Source organism: Phocoena sinus, chromosome 8 (assembly GCF_008692025.1).
Source record: "Phocoena sinus isolate mPhoSin1 chromosome 8, mPhoSin1.pri, whole genome shotgun sequence".
NCBI lineage: Eukaryota > Metazoa > Chordata > Mammalia > Artiodactyla > Phocoenidae > Phocoena > Phocoena sinus.
Genome location: NC_045770.1, coordinates 46,115,779 through 46,133,693, shown reverse-complemented (window position 1 = coordinate 46,133,693; position 17,915 = coordinate 46,115,779). Strand labels below are relative to the sequence as shown.

At 37.3% G+C, this 17,915-nt stretch overlaps 1 protein-coding gene across 1 annotated transcript in view; it reads left to right on the top strand.

Moving 5' to 3' along the window:
- TMEM135 (transmembrane protein 135) overlaps positions 1 to 17,915 on the top strand; it is a 249,545-nt gene that overhangs the window by 22,556 nt on the left and 209,074 nt on the right. The window contains exon 2 of the mRNA XM_032640541.1: positions 13,413 to 13,540. Coding sequence (XP_032496432.1) covers positions 13,413 to 13,540 — 128 coding nt within the window. The remainder of the gene's footprint in view (positions 1 to 13,412; positions 13,541 to 17,915) is intronic.

The following is a 17,915-nucleotide window of genomic DNA, read 5'->3' as shown; positions in this document are numbered from 1 at the left end:
TTTAATTTCAATTAATTTTTTCGAACATCTTGATTTACTAGAGACAGAAATGTCTTCAAAACACTCTAATAGAACAAACCTGCACAGCACAAAAAGGAACTGGAATTAGAGCAGGGAGCCATTGTGCAGAGAGAAGGAAACATATATTTTAAGGGCCTTCTATGTGCTGATTCTGCTGAGTACTTATATCTTTTATCTCATTTATTTAAAAAGTACTGAGATCTTGGAAGGAGAAGGAAATCAGAGTAAAGTTAGATGCACAGCTGGTTGGTTCCACTTTCTTCTGTTGAGATTAGTTCTTTTTATTTGCTGACTTAGTGTTGTGAACATTGTGTTTCCGTCTTCTTTCATTTTTAGCTCTTGTAGACTGGGAATGTAATTTCCAGCCCTGGAGTCATCATGGTGCCTTAGTTATTAGTCTTCCCCCAGGCTACATAACTGGTATATGTATATACCAAATTGATGAATATTTTATTAGGTTTTAAAAAATATATATATCTCAGTTCTGTTTTCCCTATATTTTAGTATTTTTTCTTTCAGGATGGGCAGCCTGAATTCCTATAGGGGCTAGTAAGTCACAAGTTTTTTTTCTGTAACATGCACAATAGATAAGTGATATGTCCCTTCATTTAGAATGTCAGACTTTAGCGTCAGGTATCATGGTTAAGAGCATGGACTCTGGATCCACTTACCTGTGTTCAGTCCCTGCTTTCCTACTTATTCATTGTGTGACTTTGGGCAACATACCTCTTTGTGCCCATGTTTTCTAATCTCTCAAGTGGGAATATCGATCATGTCCATCTCATAGATTGTTAATGAGGATTGAGTTAACATTTGTATAGTGTTTAGAACAGTGCCTGGCACATAGTAAGTGTTACAAGTGTTTGTTAAATAAATATTCTGTTAATATTTTAAAAATGTGAATTCATTATGCTGTTTTCTTTAAAGCAGTTGTTCTCAATAAGGTAATTTTGCCTTCTAGGAGACACTTGGTACTCCCTGGAGACATTTTTGGTTGTCACAGCTCAGGGTATGGTACTGGCATTATGGAATAGAAGCCAGGGATGCCGCTAAACATCCTGTAATGCATAGGATAGCCCTCCACAGCAGCAAATTATCTGGCTCAAAATGTAGGTAGTGTCGAGGTTGAGAGAACCTGCTTTAAAGAAATCATTATTTGCTGGTGATTAAATAAATAAAACATAAAATCAACTCTTTCTTATTGGAAACTTTTATTTTCCAAAAATCTAGATTTGTTAGACCCTCTAGAAATAGTCTTCTAGGAGAGTTAACGATCGAGCTCTGGGGCTAACAAAGACTGCTAAATTAAAGTTTGGTACTAAGGCTAAGATCATGGGGTCAGCCCCTTTGAGGGCCAATTAGCTGTGTTCTGTTCCATAGCCATGCAATCCTCATACCAGCCAACCATTTGTGTGGCAAATGTGCAGCATTAATCACATGGGGAAAGAGATAAGGGAGAATAAAGGAATTAGATGAAATGTACATAGGCCTGATAGATGTTTAATAGTGATATTTTTATAAAGGGAAACTCCTAAATTGGGGGCCTGTCATTATAATTTTGCATCAGTCTTCAGTCTGTAGCCTTTGTATTAGTCAGGTCAGTCTCCATACTTGCCCTCATGAACTATGCTTAATGCCGTCTCTGACTTTTGACTTATGCCTGGAATGTTCATAAAGATATTTGTCTATTTTTTCTTCTAGATATTTTATTGTTTATATTTTGCAAATTTAAGTCTGTGATCCATCTCAAATTAACTTTTGTCTATAGTGTGAGGAAGGGGTCAAAGTTAATTTTTTTGTTCTACACAGGTATCCAGTTCATTTAGTACCATTTATTAAAAAAAAAAAAGATACAATTTTAGAAGTAGGGAAAAAAGAACTCTATGTCATATTTTTAGTGTTGACCTTTTATTTTTAAACATGATGATTTGATATACATGCATACCTCAGAGATACTGCAGGTTCAGTTTCACAATAAAACAGCCACACAATAAAACTGCCACAATAAAATGAATGTGGCAACAAAGTGAATGTTTCAGTTGTACCTGAAATCTACCTTCTTAGCATATTTTCAGTATTCAGTACAGTGTTACTAACTATAGTCATTGTGCTGTATATTAGATCTGTTAGATTTATTCATCCAATATAACTACATAACTATAACTACACCTTTGTATCCTTTGACCAACATTTCTTTAGTTTCCCCCACCCCCTCAGCCACTGGCAACCATCATTCTGCTCTGCTTCTGTGGGTTTTTAGATTCCACATATAAGTGAGTTCATGAAGTATTTGTCTTTCTGTGCCTCATTTATTTTACTTAGCATTATTTCCTCCAGTTTTATCCAAGTTGTCCCAAATGACAGTATTTCCTTCTTTTTTAAGGCTGAGTAATCCATTGTGTGTGTGTGTGTATCACAAGGGTTTCCTTTTCTCCATACCCTCACCGACACTGACCACCTTTTGTATTTTGATCATAGCCATTATAACAGGTGTGTGGTGATAGCTCGTTGTTTTGATTTGCATTTCTCTGATGATTAGTGACATTGAACATCGTTTCGTGTACCTGTTGGCCATTTGTATGTCTTCTTTTGAGAAATGTGTGTTCAGGTCCTTTACTCATTTTTTAAATGGTTATTGTTTTTTGTTATTGAGTTGTTTGAGTTTCTTCTGTATTTTGGATATTCTTCTCATCAAATTTTGCAAGTGGTTTGCAAATATTTTCTTCCATTTTGTAGGTTGTTTCTTCACTCTGTTGATAGCTTTTTTTTTTTTTTTTTTTTTTTTGCTGTGCAGGAGCTTTTTAGTTTGATGTAATCTCATCTGTCTGTTTTTGCATTTGTTGCTGTGCTTGTGGAATTATATCCAAAAAAGTATTGTTCAAACCAATGTCAAGAAGCCTTTTCTCTATGTTTTCTTCTAGTAGTTTTATAGTTTCAGGTCTTACATTGAAGTCTTTAATGATTCTGAATTGTTCTGTGTATATGGAGTAAGATAAGGGTCCAGTTTCATTCTTCAGCATTTGGATAACCAATTTTCCCAGCACCATTTATCGAAGAGACTGTCCTTTCCCTGTTGTGTGTTCTTGGCACCTTTGTTGAAAATCCTTTGACCATAAAATGCATGCATTTATTTCTAGGCTCTCTATTCTGTTCCTTTGGTCTGCATGTCTCTTTTTATGCCGGTACTATGCTGTTTTTATTGCAATAGCTTTGTAGTATATTTTGAAGTCAGGTATAGTGTGTTGCCTCCAGCGTTATTCTTTCTCAAGATTGCTTTGGCTAGTCACATTTTTTTGTGATTCCATATGAGGTTTAGGATTGTTTTTTTCCATTTCTGTGAAAAATGCATTTGGAATTTTGATAGGGATTGCATTGAATCTGTAGATGGCATTGAGTAGTATGGACATTTTAACAGTATTAATTCTTCCAATCCATGAACATGGACTGTCTTTCCACTTATTTACATCTTATTCAGTTTCTTTCATTAATGTTTTAAAGTTGTCAGTGTACAGATCTTTCACCTCCTTGGTTTAATTTATTCCTAAGTATTTTATTGCAAATAGGATTGTTTTCTTAGTATCGTTTTTAGATTGTTTGGTGTGACTGTGTAGAAATGCAGCTGATTTTTGTATATTGATTTTGTATCCCACAACTTTACTGAATTCATTTATTAGTTTAAATTTTTTTTGGTAGAGGTTTCAGAGTATTCTGCAAACAGAGACAATTTTACTTCTGCCTTTCTGATATGGATACCTTTTATTTCTTTTTCTTCACTGGTTACTCTGGTTAAGACTTCCTATACTAAGTTGAGTAAAAGTGGTGAGGGTGGGCACCTTTGTCTTGTTTCTGGTCTTAAAGGAAAAGCTTTCATTTTTTTACTGTTGAGTTTGATGTTAGCTGTGGGCTTATCATATATATGACCTTTTATTATGATGAGGTTTATTGATCTTTTTATCTTGAAAGGGTATTGAATTTTGTCAAATGCTTTATCTACTCAGATGATCATGATTTTTATCCTTCACTTGGTAATATATTGTATCACCTTTGTGTTTTTTTTTTTTTTTTGCGGTATGTGGGCCCCTCACTGTTGTGGCCTCTCCCGTTGTGGAGCACAGGCTCCGGACGTGCAGGCTCAGAGGTCATGGCTCACGGGCCTAGCCGCTCCGTGGCATGTGGGATCTTCCCGGACCAGGGTACAAACCCATGTCCCCTGTATCGGCAGGCGGACTCTCAACCACTGTACCACCAGGGAAGCCCACCTTTGTTTTTTTAAAAATAAATTTGTTTACTTATTTATATTTATTTTTGGCTGTGTTGGGTCTTTGTTGCTGCTCACGGGCTATCTCTAATTGCAGTGAGTGGGGGCTGTTCTTCGTTGCAGTGTGCAGGCTTCTCACTGTGGTGGCTTCTCTTGTTGTGGACCATGGGCTCTAGGCACATGGGCTTCGGTAGTTGTGGCATGTGGGCTCAGTAATTGTGGCTCGCAGGATCTAGAATGCAGGCTCAGTAGTTGTGGCGCATGGGCTTAGTTGCTCCGTGGCATGTGGGACCTTCCCCTACCAGGGCTCGAACCCGTGTCCCCTGCATTGGCAGGTGGATTTTTAACCACTGCGCCACCTGGGAAGCCCCGATTATTTTTTTTTTTACTGTTGAATTTTGAGAGTTCTTTATAGATTCTAGTTCCTAGTCCCTTTGTGCATATGTGGTTTGAAAATATTTTCTCCAGTCTGTAGCTTGTCTTTTCATCCTCTTTATGTGGATACTGCTTCTTTTCTTCCTTTGTAAAGGATGTTTTAAATTTTGATAAAGTCTGATTTTTCAGTTTTTCCTATTATGGGTCTTGATTACTGTAGCTATATAATAAATCTTGAAATTGGGCAGACTGATTCTGCCTACGTTATTCTTCCTGTTGTAAATTGTTGTAGATCTTCTAGTTCCTCCTTTTCATTTAAACTTTAGAATAATCTTCTCTATATCTACAAAGAACCTTGCTGATATTTTGATAAGAGTTAGGAAGAGAGCATTCAGTCTTTTCATCATTAAGTAGAAATTAGCTGTAGTTATCAACTTGATGAATTTGCCTTCTGTTCCTATTTTTGTGAAAGTTTTTGTCATAAATGGGTGTTGAATTTGGTCAGATGCTTTTATATTGATTTATATAACCATGTGATTTTTCTTTTTAGCCTTTTAATATAGTGAACTGCATTGATTGATTTTTATAAATTGAACCAGCCTTGCATTCCTGGAATAAAGCCCACTTGGCCATGGTATATAATTCTCCTTATGTGTTGCTAAATTCTATTTACTAATATTTTACTTTTAAAAAAAATTTTTTATTGGAGTATAGCTGCTTTACAATGTTGTGTTCGTTTCTACTGTACAGCAAAGTGAATCAGCTATATGTATACATATATCCCCTCTTTTTTGGATTTCATTCCCATTTAGGTCACTACAGAGCACTGAGTAGAGTTCCCTGTGCTATAAAGTAGGTTCTCATTAGTTATATATTTTATACATAGTATCAATAGTGTATATATGTCAATCCCAATCTCCCAATTTATCGCCCCCACCATGAGGGTTCTTTTGTATGTGACAAGTTTTCTTTCCTCTTACTGCTTTCAAAATTCTCTTTTTGTCTTTGATTTTTGAGAATTTGATTATAATGTGTCTAGGTGAAGATCTCTCTTTTTTCTTTCTGTTTTATTGAGATAATAATTGACATCCAGCACTGTGTAAATTTAATATGTATAGCATAATGGATTGACTTACATACATCATGAAATGATTACCACAATGGGCTTAGTGAACATTCATCCTCTCAAAATTAATGAAATAGAAAAAGAAGAAATAGAAAAAGAAGAAATAGATCTCTTTATAATTAATTTGTTTGGGATTCTTTGGGCTTCATGGATCTGGATGTCCATTTTCCTCTCCAGATACAAGAAGTTTTCAGTCATTATTTCTTTAAATAATCTTTCTGCTCCTTTTTCTTTACTTGTTCTGGGACTCCCTCAATGCGTATGTTATTTCTTTTGATGGTATCCCATAATTTCCATAGGCTTTCTTCATTTTCTTTCAATATTTTTTCTTTTTGTTCTTTTGCCTGGGTAATTTCAAATGACCTGTCTTGAGCTCACTGATTTTTTTTCTTTGGCTTGATCAAGTCTAGTCATTGTGCTCTTTAGCTCCAGAATTCATGCATCCCTCCCTCCCTTCCTTCCTTCCTCCCTTCCTCCCTTCCTTTCTTCCTTCCTTCTATCTCTTTGTTTAACTTCTCATTTTGGTCATGTATTGTTTTCCTGATTTTTTTTTTTTTTTTTGTGGTACGCGGGCCTCTCACTGTTGTGGCCTCTCCCGTTGCAGAGCACAGGCTCCGGACGCGCAGGCTCAGCAGCCATGGCTCACGGGCCCAGACGCTCCACAGCATGTGGGATCTTCCCGGACCGGGGCACGAACCCACGTCCCCTGCATCGACAGGCGGACTCTCAACCACTGCACCACCAGGGAAGCCCCTGTTTTCCTGATTGTGTTTTAGTTGTCTATCTGTGTTCTCTTACAGCTCACTGCAGTTCTTGAAGACAAGTATTTTGAATTCTTTGTCTGGCAGTTCATTGATCTCCATTTCTTTAGGGTTGGTTACTCGTGTTTTATTTTGTTCCTTTGTTGGTATCATGTTTTCCTGAACATTCGTGTTTCTGTGGCCTTGTTTTGGTGCTTGTTCATTTGAAGAAGTAGGCACCTCTTCCAGTCTTTACACTTGGGCTTCTGCAGTGAAAGCCAATGAAAGCCATTTGGTGGAGTCTGTGGATGGGTCTGCTGCTGGAGTTTTCAGGTGGGCTACTCTGGTCCCTGGGGGTGGACTTGAAGCCTGAGTTCACTGGTGTGCACCTTATACTTGGGTCTACCTGGGCAGGCCTGGTGTTTGGGGCTTCAGTTTGGGGCTTGAAACGGATCCATGGGGTAAGCCTGGAGCCTGGTTTCTTGGGGTTTGGCATGGCACTGGGATAGGCCTGGAGTCTGAGTCCATGGGGGTACTTCTGAATCCTGGATCTGTGTGGCCTGGCCTGATGCCTGCTTTTACTTGGCAGGCCTGGAGCTGGGGTTTGTGGTGAAGTTGGGCGCTCACTTCACTCTTCTTCCTTCTTTGGGTGGGTGTCTCTCTGCATGCTGAGTTGCCTGGGGTTGGAGGTTGGGTGATGTGGGTAATATGTGATTATTTTTCATACCCTCTTAAATGCATCTTTTCTTATTTCTCCACTCCACCTGGGTGCTTTAATCTCTCACCTGGAATCCTTAGCTCTTGTGAAGGTATTTTTGTGCATGAGTATTTGTTCAAATTGATGTTTCTGCAAGGGGATGAGTGCTGGAAACTGCTATTCTGCCATCCTACTGATGTCACCTGTGTCATTTAAGTCAACCTCTTTATCTAATAAATGAGGAAGATGAAATCTAAACAGCATTGAAATAAGTAGCATTCATATAAATTGTTGTAGAACTAAGAGTAAAAATCATATCTCCTGATTATTTTATACTTTATCATGCTGATTATTTCTATTCTCTATTCAGATCTTTTTCTATAATAATTAATCCACACTTTCTCATACTTATTCCCCTTCTACCAGTTTTATAAATGTAACATGTTTGTTGCAGAATGTCTAGAAAATACCCAAAAGCAAAAAGAAGATTAAAATAATCTATTACCAAGATAACCAGTTCATAATGTTCTAGTGTTTGTTCCATATGTTCATTAGAAAATATTGTTTTGTAGTCTGTCTTATCACTTTAAGTATTTTGATTCATTTTTTTCCTGGTCATTATATTGTCTTCAAAAGCTATATGAATATAAATAAATAAATACAAATATATATTTTTATCATAGTATTATTATATACTTTGTTGTTGAGCTAAATGTATGCATATTTGGAAAATTCATATGGAATTTATTGACATGGAAAAAGCATATGAACACTGCAGCATTTTTTGCTATACAATATGATGTTTGTGAAGTTGTTGGATGATGTCTGGTAATGATTTTATACGTGTGTTCATGTGCCCTTACAATTCCTACATGGCTAGTACAGTTACTTTTATGTTATTTGGTTAGATCAGTGCTTCTAATCTTTTTTCACACTATAGCATGCTGTGATGTACATAGAAAATGATAATAATTGTGTGGCACTCTAGGGAAAACAGAGATGATTATCACCTTGCTCTGTTACTCTAGTCCTGGCCTGGCTACCCAGACTGTTGAGAGGATCAGTCTTTTGGCCACTTGTAAACCCTGGTTGGAAGCTCTGGGTTACAGCACAGTGTTAATAAGGTCTTAGGTTACTTCCCATGTGTTGTGTCAGATTTTCCCTGTTTCTTACAGTAGACTGTACAGTATGATTTACCAATATTGCAAATATGTACAATTTATCTACCTTACTGTTAATGGACATTTAGGTGTTTTGCAGTATTTGTAATTACAGATAGTGTTATGAATATGACTTTTGATGGAAATAAGCAGTTATTTCTCTTGGATATATACCTAGGAGTGAAACTGCTGGATCGTAGGATAAGTGTACATTTAGTTTCATTAGATAATAACAGTTTTCTGAAGTAAGTATGCAGTTTTACATTCCCACCAGCAATGTGTGAAGTTCTAGTTACTTCATTCCTGACAGTGCTTTGCATTGTCATTTCTCCTTGTTTTAGACATTCTGGTGTGTGTGTGAGTGATATTTTATTGTGCAGTTTTCTGAATACTAGTGATGGTAAGCATATTTCATATGCCCATTGGCTATGTTGATGACTGCTTTTTTTTTTAAATTGAACTTTTTTTTTTTTTTTTTTTTTTTTTTTTTTTGCAGTATGCGGGCCTCTCACTGCTGTGGCCTCTCCCATTGCGGAGCACAGGCTCCGGACGCACAGGCTCAGCGGCCATGGCTCACGGGCCCAGCCCCTCCGCGGCATGTGGGATCCTCCCAGACCGGGGCACGAACCCGTGTCCCCTGCATCGGCAGGCAGACTCCCAACCACCGCGCCACCAGGGAAGCCCTAAATTGAACTTTTAATTTTGAGATAATTGTAGATTCTTATGCAGTTGTAAGAAATAATAGATTCCCTGTGCTCTTTATCTGGTTTCTCCCAGTGGTATCATCCTGCTAAATGATAGTAAAATATCACAACCAAAATAATTGCCATTGATATAGTCAATATACAGGACATTTCCATCAACACAAGGATCCCTTGTGCCCTTTTATAGCAATACCACCCCTCCCACCTACCCACCTCCTCTTAACCCCTGGTCACCATTCATTTATTCTTTATTTCTATAAATTTGTCATTTTATGTGTTATGTAAATGGAATAGTATAGTATGTAGTCTTTTGGGATTGGCTTTTTTCATTCAGCATAATTCTCTGGAAATTCATCAGTATTGTATCATGTATCACTAGCTTGTTCCTGTTTATTGCTAAATGGTATTCCATGGTATGGATACACCTCGGTTTTTTAAACCATTCATCTCTTAAAGGACATAGGAGTTATTTCCATTTATTGACTATTACAAACAAAGCTGCTATAAACATTTGTGCACAAATTTTGGGTGAACATATGTTTTCATTTTTCTAGGATAAACATTCGGGACTGCAATTGCTGGGGCATATGATAGTTGCTTGTTTAGTTTTTATAGAAACTGTCAAACTTTTTCAGAATGCTTTTGCCATTTCACATTTCCCCCAACAAATGCACGAGAGATCCAGTTTCTCCGTATCCTTGTCAGCATTTGGTGTTTCCAGTATTTTTAAATTTAATCATTCTGACAGTTCTGTGGTGATAGCTCATTGTGGTTCTAATTTGCTTTTCCTTAATGGCTAATATGCTTATCTTCCATTTGCATATTCTCTTCGGTGAAATATCTGTTCATTTCATTTGTATTTTCTAATTGGATTGTTCATTTTTTTACTGTTGAGTTTTGAGATTTCCTTCATTCTAGATACTAGTCATTTGCTGACTGTGTAGTTTACAAGTATTTTTTCCCATTCTGTAGCTAGGGTTTTTATTCCTAACAGGTCTTTCACAGAGAAAAAGTTTTAATTCTGAAGTGTAATTTATAATTTTTCCTTTTATGAATTGTGCTTTTGCCTAGCCTTAGATCCCTAAGATTTTCCCTGATTTTTTTTCCCCTAAAAGTTTTGTAGTTTTATGTTTTAGATTTATGTCTCTGATACATTTTGAATTAATTTTTGTATAAAGTGTGTATAAACTGTGAGACTTTGGCTGAGGTTAATTTTTTTTTTTTTTTGCCTGTGGATATCTATTTGCTCCAGCACCATTTGTTGAAATAGCTATTTTTCCTCTATGGAATTGCCATTGCACCTTGTCAAAAATCAGTTGGATATATTTGTGTTGATCTATATCTAGGTTCTCTATTCTATTTCATTAATCTATTTGTCTATCCTTTTGCCAATATCACAAAACCTGATTGCTGTAGCTATATAATAAGTCTTGAAATTGGGTAGACTCATTCCTCCCATTCTTTTCACTTTTTCAAAGTTGTTTTAGCTTTTATAGTTCCTTTGCTTTTCTATATAAATTTCAGTATAATCTTGTCTACATCTACAAAACCTTTTCTGGAATCGTAATAGAAATTGTGTTAAACCTGTATTTTAAAAAGCTTTGGGGGAAAATTGACATCTTTACCATATTGAGTCTTCCTATCTATGAACATTTATTAATCTGTTCTTTGATTTCTTCCATCATCATTGTGTGTCTTTCAGTATATAAGTCATATACAAGTGTTGTAGATTTCTCCCTAAGTATTTGTTTTTTTGAGGAGTTATAAATTCTATTGTATTTTTAATTTTGGTGTCCATGTATTCATTTTTTTTATATAGAAATACAAATAACTTTTGTATGTTTATCTTATATCCTTTGCCTTTGCTAAACTGCATTATGAGTTCTAGGAGGTGTGTGTGTGTCTCTATGTAACTTGCTTGGGAATTTCTGTGTAGACAATCAGGTTACCTGCAAATAGGGACAGTTTTTTTTTCCTTTCCAGGAACAGAGGAGATTTTTTTTCTGTAACTACTTGAATATATAACAGAGTACCATATTCTGCCCATTGTTGAGTCTAAAATGAAAGAGACATTACATTCTAAAACCTGAAGATACTAGGAGACCATTAGAACTGAGGAGATGATTGAGGATCCAGGGAGTAATTGAAAATGACACCAACATTTTGTTTCTAAGTAATTGGGTGGATGTGGTATTATTACTTGAGGTTAGAAAATCAGAAATAAAAGCATTTTGGGGAAGTATAATAAGTTCTACTTTGGACATTCTTTTTTTTTGATGTCTGTGCTATGTCTTTATTGACATGTCCAATAGACATTTGAAGTATGCATTAAGAATTTATGGGAGGGACTTCCCTGGTGGTGCAGTGGTTAAGAATCTGCCTGCCAATCCAGGGGACATGGGTTTGATCCCTGGCCTGGGAAGATGCCACATGCCTGGAGCAGCTAAGCCTGTGTGCCACAGCTACCGAGCCTGTGCTCTAGAGCCCGTGAGCAACAACTACTGAGCCCACAACTACCGAAGCCTGTGTACTCTAGGGCCCATGTGCCGCAACTGCTGAGCCCACGTGCTGCAACTACTGAAGGCTGTGCACGTAGAGCCTGTGCTCCGCAACTAGAAGTCACAGTAACGAGAAGCCTGCGTACCACACAAAGAGTAGCCCCCGCTCGCTGCACCTAGCGAAAGCCTGTGTGCAACAAGGAAGACCCAATGCAGCCAAATATGAAAAAAAAAATAGAAGGGGTTATATTGGAATTCCTACTTTGACATGATAGATGATGCTGTGGGAGAGATTGTGTATAGAATGAGTAGAGATCTGAGGAAGAAATGCTAACAAAGGAATAGCACTTAAAGATATCATGGGAGAATGAAAACAATGAAGTCACAGAAACCATAGAAACTTCTCTTTTGTGAAAGTTTTACCTATTTGTCAAGATCCAACTTCTGGGCATTATTACCTGTCCAGGCCCATCTCCTTTTTGGTTATTCCCTAATATGTATTTCTGTAGCAGTTTTTCCTTCTTCTAGTATAGCATTTACCACACTGCCTTATTGTAGTTTATTGTTTATATATCTATTTCCCTATCAAGTTTTTATGTTCCTTGAAGGCAAGGATTAGATCTTATTCATTGTTGTTTTTCCTGTGTATGGCATAGTTCTTAATAACAGCTTGTTTAACTGAATGAAGTAGGAAATTATCAGAGGCTTCTAAGGTGGTAGAGTAAGAAAAGAACTGAGAAGAGGCCATTAGATTTGTTGATCCCTGACCACAGGGAAGCTGTTATGTCTAGAATGGTGAAAAGTGAATGCAGAGTTCTCTGGTCTTCCTTTTCTCAAGTCAGTCTTACCATTTCTTACATTCCCTCCCTCATTCCCTAATTCTGCCCCCTTAACTTTTGTTCCTTTGATATATTGTTTCATCATGATAGAAAAGCATTTCTTCCTGGTCACCTGTGAGAATTATACTGTTCTTCCTAATCTAGCTCATATCCCCTTCTCAGTGAAACTGAATGAATGAATTTCTCTGGTTTTTGTCATTGAAATTTTCTAATATCCAGGCTGATAGTATCTGTAATGTAGTTTTGTTTTAGCATTCAATTTCTATTTGATTGGACTTTAGTTTTTCCATTTAAACATATATTTTATTTTTCAGTATAAAACTTTTTGTAAAATTTTTATTTATTTATTTTTGGCTGCGTTGCGTCTTTGTTGCTGCGCATGGGCTTTCTCTAGTTGCTGCGAGTGGGGGCTACTCTTCCTTGCCATGTGCGGGCTTTGCACTGTGGTGGCTTCTCTTGTTGCGGAGCATGGGCTCCAGGCATGTGGGCCTCAGTAGTTGTGGCACATGGGCTTCAGTAGTTGTGGCACATGGGCTCAGTAGTTGTGGCTCATGGGCTCTAGAGTGCAGGCTCAGTAGTTGTGGCGCACGGGCTTAGTTGCTCCGCGGCATGTGGGATCTTCCCGGACCAGGGCTCGAACCCGTGTACCCTGCATTGGCAGGCAGATTCTTAACCACTGTGCCACCAGGGAAGCCCCAGTTTAAAACTTTTTAAGGCATTATAAATATTTATCTCAATGTTTGGAGGTTATTTATCATATGATCCATGTTGTAATTTCTAGGTGTTTATTTTACCCATTACACTTTCAATAAATTAAAGTGTCTTCTGTCCCAGAAATTGAATTTTCATAGAGGAGCCAGTAAAATACTAGAGTTTTTACTTTAATTTTTAAATACATGCTGTTATTTCAATTATCTTCCACATAAGAACTAACTTAAGTGGGAAAAGTTGGTTATATTAAACAAAAGAGCCTTTTTTAATTCTTTTTTTCCAGATTGCAGCAATTCTCCGGAAACGAAAATTAGATTATTATTTACACAAACTGCTCCCTGAGATCCTACAATCTGCTTCATTTCTGACTGCTAATGGGGCCTTGTTTATGGCTTTCTTTTGCATTTTAAGGTTGGTACACATAATCACAACTGGTGGTTAATACAAATTCCTTTGTTGAAACTGAAACAAACAGATGTTTATATAAATGTTGTGCAGGTCACTGCTTGTGTATTTTTTTCTCTCTGTGAAATGACATTTATTTATTTCAAAGAATGCTTGTAAAACCAGGAGTTGTGGGCCTCTTGGCCTAAAAATGTAATATAAACTTCAAATTGTTGCTGTGATTATATAGCAAAAGTGCTTTAATGTATCATACATTTTCTGAGGCCCACTATATTTACTGACTTGTTAATGAGAATTTCTTAACTTTTCAGTTTCATAGATTAGGAATTCAAAGCAAATGTCCATGATATTGCTTAGGTCTGTATGCAGTGAATGGACTTCAAAAGGACTATAAAATGCTCGTGTTTATCTGTAAAATTTCTGGCATATCCTACTGATGAAACTTTTGGTCCTGATGCAGTGCATTATCTGTGTCACATGCTTCATACAATATACATGCAGTTAGAATTCAGTTTTTAGTGTTATGATATACTTAGCATGTTTATTAGATATTTACTTTTTATCTTCTCCCCCACACATTGTTGAAACCCAAACTAGTTTATTTAATTTGTCAAGTTAAAATACTAACTTCACATTATATTACTATTAATGTTACCCAGTTAGTATTACCCAAAATAATTCTGCAGGTTTATTTTAACTGCAATTAGAAATATAATTTCTGCATGTGAGAACACCAGAATCACAACTAGCTGCAGGACAGTCATTGACAGGAAGACACTGGAACTCACCAAAAAAGATACCCCACATCCAAAGACAAAGGAGAAGCCACAGTGAGATGGGAGGAGGGGTGCAGTCACAGTAAAATCAAATCCCATAACTGCTGGGTGGGTTACTCACAGACTGGAGAACCCTTATACCACAGAAGTCCACCCACTGGCGTGAAGGTTCTGAGCCCCATGTCAGCCTTCCCAACCTTGGAGTCTGGCAACAGGAGGAGGAATTCCTAGAGAATCAAACTTTGAAGGCTAGTGGGATTTGATTGCAGGACTTCGACAGGACTGGGGGAAACAGACTCCACTCTTGGAGGGCACACACAAAGTAGTGTGCTCATTGGGACCCAGGGGAAGGAGCAGTGACCCCATAGGAGACTGAATCAGACCTACCTGCTAGTGTTGGAGGGTCTCTGGCAGAGGCAGGCAGTAGATGTGTCTCACTGTGGGGACAAGGACACTGGCAGTGGAAGTTCTGGGAAGTACTCCTTGGTGTGAGCCCTCCCAGAGTCTGCCATTAGCCCCACCAAAGAGCCCAGGTAGGCTCCAGTGTTTGGTTGCCTCAGGCCAAACAACCAACATGGAGGGTACCCAGCCCCACCCATCAGCAGTCAAATGGATTAAAGTTTTACTGAGCTCTGCCCACCAGAGCAAAGGTCGGCTCTACCCACCACCAGTCCCTCCCATCAGGAAACTTGCACAAGCCTCTTAAATAGCCTCATCCACCAGAGGGCAGACAGCAGAAGCAAGAAGAACTACAATCCTGCAGCCTGTGGAAGAAAAACCACATTCACAGAAAGATAGACAAAATGAAAAGGCAGAGGACTATGAACCAGATGAAGAAACAAAATAAAACCCCAGAAAAACAACTAAATGGAGTGGAGATAGGCAACCTTCCAGAAAAAGAATTCAGAATAATGATAGTGAAGATGATCCAGGACCTTGGAAAAAGAATGGAGGTAAAGATTGAGAAGATGCAAATAATGTTTAACAAAGACTTAGAAGAATTAAAGAACAAATAAACAGAGATGAACAATACAATAACTGAAATGAAAACTACACTAGAAGGAATCAGTAGCAGAATAACGGAGGCAGAGAATGGATAAGTGACCTGGAAGACAGAAAGGTGGAATTCACTGCCGTGGAACAGAATAAAGAAAAAAGAATGAAAAGAAATGAAGACAGCCTAAGAGACCTCTGGGACAAGATTAAATGCAACAACATTCGCATTATAGGGGTCCCAGAAGGAGAAGAGAGAGAGAAAGGACCAGAGAAAATATTTGAAGAGATTATAATCGAAAACTTCCATAACATGGGAAAGGAAATAGCCACCCAAGTCCACGAAGTGCAGAGAGTCCAATACATGCCGAGACACATAGTAATCAAACTGACAAAAATTAAAGACAAAGAAAAATTATTGAAAGTAGCAAGGGAAAAACGACAAATAACATACAAGGGAACTCCCATAAGGTTAACAGCTGTTTTCTTAGCAGAAACTCTACAAGCCAGAAGGGAGTGGCATGATTAAGTGATGAAAGGGAAGAACCTACAACGAATATTACTCTACCCAGCAGGGATCTCATTCAGATTCGATGGAGAAATCAAAAGCTTTACAGAAAAGCAATAGCTAAGAGAACTCAGCACCACCAAAACAGCTCTACAACAAATGCTAAAGGAACTTCTCTAAGTGGAAAACACAAGAGAAGAAAAGGACCTACAAAAACAAACACAAAACAATTAAGAAAATGGTCATAGGAACATACATACCGATAATTACCTTAAACATGAATGGATTAAATGCTCTAACCAAAATACACAGGCTCACTGAATAGATACAAAAAGAAGACCCATATATATGCTGTCTACAAGAGACCCACATCAGACCTAGGGACACCTACAGACTGAAAGTGAGGGGATGGAAAAGGATATTCCATGCAAATGGAAATCAAAAGAAAGCTAGAATAGCAATACTCATATCAGATGAAATAGACTTTAAAATAAAGAATGTTACAAGCGACAAGGAAGGACACTACATAATGGTCAAGGGATCAATCCAAGAAGAAGATACAACAATTATAAATAAATATGCACCCAACATAAGAGCACCTCAATACATAAGGCAACTACTAACAGCTCTAAAAGAGGAAATCGACAGTAACACAATAATAGTGGAGGACTTTAACACCTCACGTACACCAATGGACAGGTAATCCAAAATGAAAATAAATAAGGAAAGAGAAGCTTTAAAAGGCACAATAGACCAGAAAGGTTTAATTGATATTTATAGGACATTCCATCCAGAAACAGCAGATTACACTTTCTTCTCAAGTGCACACGGAACATTCTCCAGGATAGATCACATCTTGGGTCACAAATCCAGCCTCAGTAAATTTATGAAAATTGAAATCATAGCAAGCATCTTTTCTGACCACAACACTATGAGATTAGAAATGAATTACAAGGAAAAAAATGCAAAAACACAAACATGTGGAGGCTAAACAATACGTTACTAAATAACTAAGAGATCACTGAAGAAATCAAAGAGGAAATCAGAAAATACCTAGAGACAAATGACAATGAAAACACGATGATCCAAAACCTATGAGATGCAACAAAAGCAGTTCTAAGAGGGAAGTTTATAGCTATACAAGCCTACCTGAAGAAACAAGAAACATCTCAAATAAAGAATCTAACCTTACACCTAAAGGAACTAGAGAAAGAAGAACAAACAAAACTCAACGTTAGCAGAAGGAAAGAAATCATAAAGATCAGAGCAGAAATAAATGAAATAGAAACAAAGAAAACAATAGCAAAGATCAATAAAACTAAAAGCTGATTCTTTGAGAAGATAAACAAAATTAATAAACCATTAGCCAGACTCATCAAGAAAAAGAGGGAGAGGACTCAAATCAATAAAATTGGAAATGGAAAAGGAGAAGTTACAACAGACACTGCAGAAATACAAAGCATCCTAAGACACTACTACAAGCAACTGTATGTTGATATAATGGACAACCTGGAAGAAATGGACAAATTCTTAGAAAGGCACAACCTGCCAAGACTGAATCAGGAAGAAATAGAAAATATGAATAAACCAATCACAAGCACTGAAATTGAAACTGTGATTAAAAATCTTTCACAAAACAAAAGTCCAGGACCAGATTGCTTCACAGGTGAATTCTATCAAACATTTAGAGAAGAGCTAACACCCATCCTTCTCAGACTCTTCCAAAAAATTGCAGAGGAAGGAACACTCCCAAACTCATTCTATGAGGTCACCATCACCCTGATACCAAAACCAGACAAAGATATTACCGAAAAGAAAATTACAGCCCAATATCACTGATGAATATAGATGCAAATATCCTCAACAAAATACTAGCAAACAGAATCCAACAACACATTAAAAGGATCATACACCATGATCAAGTGGGATTTATCCCAGGGATGCAAGGATTCTTCAATATATGCAAATCAATCAATGTGACACAGCATATTAACAAATTGAAGAATAAAAACCATATGATCATCTCAATAGATGCAGAAAAAGCTTTTGACAAAATTCAATACCCATTTATGATAAAAACTCTCCAGAAAGTGGGCATAGAGGG